Consider the following 6,339-nt stretch of genomic DNA (forward strand, 5'->3'; position numbering starts at 1 on the left):
ACTCACACACTCACTTACACACTCACACACTCACTTACACACTTACACACTCACTGACTCACTCACACACTCACTGACTCACTCACACACTCACTTACACACTCACTTACACACTCACACACTCACTTACACACTCACTCACACACTGACTCACTTACACACTCACTCACACACTCACTTACACACTCACTTACACACTCACTTACACACTTACACACTCACTCACACACTCACTGACTCACACACTTACACACTCACTTACACACTCACACACTCACTGACTCACTCACACACTCACTCACACACTCACTTACACACTCACTTACACACTTACACACTTACACACTCACTCACACACTCACTTACACACTCACTTACACACTCACTTACACACTCACTCACACACTCACTCACACACTCACTCACACACTTACACACTCACACACTCACTTACACACTTACACACTCACTTACACACTCACTTACACACTTACACACTCACTCACTTACACACTTACTTACACACTCACTTACACACTCACTTACACACTTACACACTCACTTACACACTTACACACTCACTCACACACTCACTTACACACTCACTTACACACTTACACACTCACTTACACACTCACTTACACACTCACACACTCACTTACACACTCACTCACTTACACACTCACTCACACACTCACTTACACACTCACTAACACACTTACACACTCACTCACACACTCACTTACACACTCACTCACACACTCACTTACACACTTACACACTCACTTACAAACTTACACACTCACTTACACACTTACACACTCACACACACACTTACACACTTACTTACACACTCACTCACACACTCACACACTCACTTACACACTCACTTACACACTTACACACTTACTTACACACTCACTCACTCACACACTTACACACTTACACACTCACTTACACACTCACTTACACACTCACTTACACACTCACTCACTCACTTACACACTTACACACTCACTTACACACTCACTTACACACTCACTTTACACACTCACTTACACACTCACTCACTCACTTACACACTCACTTACACACTCACTCACTTACACACTCACTTACACACTCACTTACACACTCACTTACACACTTACACACTCCTTACACACTCACTTACACACTCACTTACACACTCACTCACTCACTTACACACTTACACACTTACACACTTACACACTCACTTACACACTCACTCACTTACACACTTACACACTCACTTACACACTCACTTACACACTCACTTACACACTCACTTACACACTTACTCACTTACACACTCACTTACACACTCACTTACACACTTACACACTCACTTACACACTCACTTACACACTTACACACTCACTCACACACTCACACACTCACTTACACACTTACTCACTTACACACTCACTTACACACTCACTCACACACTTACACACTTACACACTCACTTACACACTCACACACTCACTTACACACTTACACACTCACTCACACACTCACTCACTTACACACTTACACACACACTTACACACTCACTCACACACTTACACACTCCTTACACACTCACTTACACACTCACTTACACACTCACTCACTCACTTACACACTTACACACTTACACACTCACTTACACACTCACTCACTTACACACTTACACACTCACTTACACACTCACTTACACACTCACTTACACACTTACTCACTTACACACTCACTTACACACTCACTTACACACTTACACACTCACTTACACACTCACTTACACACTTACACACTCACTCACACACTCACTCACACACTCACTTACACACTTACTCACTTACACACTCACTTACACACTCACTCACACACTTACACACTTACACACTCACTTACCAGGATGGATCGTAGGCAGGCCAGCCTAAATGTTTCTAACCGGCGAAGATGTTCCATTAGGGGGGTCCACGTTTCGCAAGCGTAGAGAAGGGAGGGAATGACCGTGGCCGAGAAGACCTGAAGCTTAGTGCGGAGCGACAGACCAGGTAGCTTCCACACAGCGTTACGCAACCGATGAAAAGATATTGCCGCTCGACTGATTCGGAGTGAGACCTCTGCTGTTAAACTGGAGCCAGTCATAAGCACACTGCCCAGGTATGGGAAACTCTCCACTCTCTCCACAACTGCCCCATCACCGATTGGGAGTTGTGGGGGTGGAGTGTCCGATGGTACAAAATACCCAGGCAGGTGCTTAGTTTTGGTGGGGCTGATGGTAAGGCCCCACCTCTTAGTGGCACGCTCCAGTCTCAGCAGCAGTGTCTCCAACTCCTCCTCTGACTGAGCAGCTATTACCAAGTCATCAGCATACATAAAGTGGTTGAGCAATAGGGAGCCATCCCTTGACCGCACCCGGGCATCGATTAGCCTCCCATTATATCTGTACCATATGGAGATTCCCCCGGTACAGCTATTGAAGGCTTCACGAACTACGTGGTCAAAATAGATGTTAAATAATGTGGGAGCCAGAGGACATCCCTGTCGCACCCCAAGGTGTACAGGGAATGGCTCTGACTCCCGCCACGTAGTTTTACCCGGGCCCGCTCACCATCATGAAGGTCCTTAATGATCGTGAGCAGAGGATCAGGTACTCCAAAAGCACGAAGAACGACCCAGAGCCCAGGCCTACTGATGGTATCATAGGCCTTGACCAGGTCAATAAAGCAGAGATGTAGGTCTTGTTGGAATTCCCTACACCTCTGCTGTAGCAGACGGACAGAAAATATGGCATCTGTGCAGGACCGCCCTTTCCTGAAACCGCATTGGGGCTCCGCAAGCCTCTCCTCAGCGTGCCTGGCAAGGCGATGCTGAATAATCCTTGCCAGGACCTTTCCCGGCACATTGAGGAGTGAGATGCCCCTGTAGTTGTTACAGTCTGTGCGGTCCCCCTTCTTAAAAAGGGGGACCACCAGGGCATCCTTCCAATCCTGCGGAACCCGTCCAGTGGTCCAGACTGTTGTTATGATGTCATATAGGGCAGTCTGTGCACAAACGCCACCCTCCCTCAGCATTTCGCTTGGGAGATCATCTCTGCCCGCTGCCTTTCCTGGTCTCAGACTCCGGATCGCCTTCAATACTTCCTCAGCAGATGGCACCTCAGCCAGCCACTCACAGGGGGTGACTTCATCCAATATTTGAGGCACCGCAGCCTCAGCAGGGTCATCCTCACTTTGTGCCACGGTGTTTTCCTGGCTGAGGGATTTTCCCTCCCCCAGGACCTCACAGAAATGCTCAGCAAATCTGCGAACCTGTTCCTGGGGGTCGGAAATTGGATCACCGTTTTTTCCCCTAATGATGGTAATAGGTGTGGCGCTGCAGGTTACTTTTTTGATGGAGTTAAATAGAGATTTGTGATCACGGGCCACTGAGGCAGACTCCATCTCCTCAGCAACCCGCGACCACCACCCATCCTTGCAGCGCCTCACGGCTCTCCGAACCTCCGAGCGAAGGCTGCGGTAAGCCTCCTCATTCTCTGACGTGGGATTCTGTAGCCGATGACAGTGGGCCTGTCGCTTTTTCTCAACCATCCTGAACAACTCCTCTGTCATCCAGGGTGTCTGGGGAGGTCTGGACCGCGTACCCAAAGCAGCCATTGCAGCTGCATGAGTCACAGTCCTAAACCTCGCCCATTTACCCTCGACATCAGGAGGAGTCGGGGACGATGCCAATCCCAGCCGCAAGCGATGATGAAATTCTCGCTTGCAACTTTCATCAGATAACTGAGACCAGGCCACTTTAGGTTGGAATGGGGTCCTGGGTGTACACCCACCACCGGAGTGGAAGAATGGCAGGCGCATCTTACAGATGACTAGTCGATGGTCAGAGGGCAGATCAGCTCCACGGTAGGTCCTGGTGTCAAGGACATGGGCTCGCATTCGCTGGTCCGTCACTATGTAGTCCAGCAGATGTTCTTGCTTGGACCCAGCATGCATCCATGATGTTGTGTGGATGCGCCGATGCCGGAACAGCGTGTTGGTAATTACAAGCCCATGGGCTGCACAAAAATCTAGCAGCCTCCTACCGTTGTTATTGAGCTGATCTGGCCCATGCCCTCCAATCACTCCAGACCAGGTGCCAGTATCATGACCAACTCGGGCATTGAAGTCACCCAACATGATGACTCTATCCCGAGGGGCCACTTTAGCCAGCACCTGTGACAGGAGGTCATAGAAGGCATCTGACTCATCGGCTTTGCCTGCATCCCTCCACGGATGTTCATCTTCGGTGGGGGCATAAGTAACCACGACCACCATTCCTCGCCTCCGGTTGATGGGAAGGCGAGCCCAAAGTAACCTGGGGCTTACAGCTTCCCACACCTCACCGCCACGCTCCCACGCCCCCTTCATTCTTTTGTTCAAAAGAAGACCCACACCCTGTCATTTACACACACACTCACTCACACACTCACTCACACACTCACACACACACTCGCTTACTCACACACTCACTCACACACTCACTTACACACTCACACACTCACTTACACACTCACTTACACACTCACTGACTCACACACTCACACACACACTCACTCACAGACTCACACACTCAGTCAGTCACTCAGTCACTCAGTCACTGACTCACTTACACACTCACTGACTCACTCACTCACTCAGTCACTCACTTACACACTCAGTCACTCACTTACACACCCACTCACTGACTCAGTCACTCACTCACTCACACAGTCACTCACTCACTCACACATTCACTCAGTCACTCACTTACACAGTCACTCACTCACACACTCACTCACTCACACAGTCATTCACTCAGTCACACAGTCACACACTCAGTCACTCAGTCACTCACACACTCAGTCACTGACTCACTTACACACTCACTGACTCACTCACTCAGTCACTCAGTCACTCACTCACTCAGTCACTCACCCACTCACTTAGTTACTCACTCACTTAGTTACACACTCACTGACTCACTCACTCAGTCACTCAGTCAGTCACTCAGTCACTTACACACTCACACACTCACTCACTAACTCAGTCACTCATACACTCACTCAGTCACTCATACACTCACTCAGTCACTCATACACTCACTCAGTCAGTCACTCACTCACTCATTCACTCACTCACTTACACATTCACTGACTCACTCACTCAGTCACACACTTACACACACACACTCACACACACACACACTCACTCACTTACACACTCACTCATTCACTCACTCACTCACACACTCACTCACACACTCAGTCACTCACTCACTCAGTCAGTCACTCACTCACTGACTCACACACACACTCACTCACACACTCACTCACTCACTGACTCACTCAGTCACTCACACAGTCACTTACACACTCACTCACTGACTCACTCACTCACTCATCCACCCACTCACTCATCCACTCACTCACTCAGTCACTCACTCACTCAGTCACTCATTCACTCACTCACACACTCACTCAGTGATGATGATGGTGGTGGTGGTAGTGATATTGAAGAAAGTGATGGTGATGATGATGGTGGTGATAGTGAAGGAAGTGATGATGGTGGTGATGATAGTGAAGGAAGTGATGGTGATGATGATGGTGGTGATAGTGAAGGAAGTGATGATGGTGGTGATGATAGTGAAGGAAGTGATGGTGATGATGATGGTGGTGATGATAGTGAAGGAAGTGATAATGATGATGGTGGTGATGATAGTGAAGGAAGTGATGATGGTGGTGATGATAGTGAAGGAAGTGATGGTGATGATGATAGTGAAGGAAGTGATGGTGATGATGGTGATGGTGGTGATGATGGTGATGATGATGGTGATGATGGTGTTGATGGTGATGATGGTGAAGGAAGTGATGGTGGTGATAGTGAAGTAAGTGATGGTGATGATGATGGTGATGATGGTGATGGTGATGATGATGGTGTCGATCACCCCCGACTATCCAGCCCTTCGATGGCTCCGTGCCGCCGATGACGATAGCGGAGGAAGCGTGGAGCGAGAGATGGAGCAGATGGAGGAGGAGCGGAGCGTGCAGGCGAGGTCTGTGCTGGATCTGCTCCGTGACCCGCGGCTACGGAGGCAGATCGTCATCATCGTCGCCTTAAACGTGATGCAGCAGTTCAGTGGCATCAACGCGGTGAGTGTAGTGTAGTGTATAGTGTAGTGTAGTAGTGTATAGTGTAGTAGTGTAGTGTTTAGTGTAGTGTTTAGTGTAGTGTATAATAGTGTAGTGTATAGTGTATAGTAGTGTAGTGTAGTTGTGTAGTAGTGTAGTTGGGTAGTAGTGTATAGTGT

At 48.6% G+C, this 6,339-nt stretch overlaps 1 protein-coding gene across 11 annotated transcripts in view; it reads left to right on the forward strand.

Annotated features, from left to right (window-relative positions):
- Positions 1–3,458: 3,458 nt before the first annotated feature.
- The window catches only part of LOC116938358 (solute carrier family 2, facilitated glucose transporter member 9-like), a 47,945-nt gene continuing 45,064 nt past the window's right edge, over positions 3,459–6,339 (forward strand). For 6 of the 11 annotated variants that reach the window (XR_012930571.1, XR_012930573.1, XR_012930575.1 and 3 more), the window contains exon 1: positions 3,460–6,181. Coding sequence is in view for 2 of the 11 variants with exons in the window: in XM_076055717.1 (XP_075911832.1) it covers positions 5,924–6,181 (258 nt within the window). In the remaining 9 variants the exon portion in view is untranslated. Of the gene's footprint in view, positions 6,182–6,339 lie in introns of all 11 variants that reach the window. The other 5 variants (XM_076055715.1, XM_076055716.1, XM_076055718.1 and 2 more) reach the window with 4 other exon arrangements.

Source organism: Petromyzon marinus, chromosome 72 (assembly GCF_048934315.1).
Source record: "Petromyzon marinus isolate PM22_M1 ecotype Great Lakes invasive population chromosome 72, UKy_Petmar_22M1.pri1.0, whole genome shotgun sequence".
NCBI lineage: Eukaryota > Metazoa > Chordata > Hyperoartia > Petromyzontiformes > Petromyzontidae > Petromyzon > Petromyzon marinus.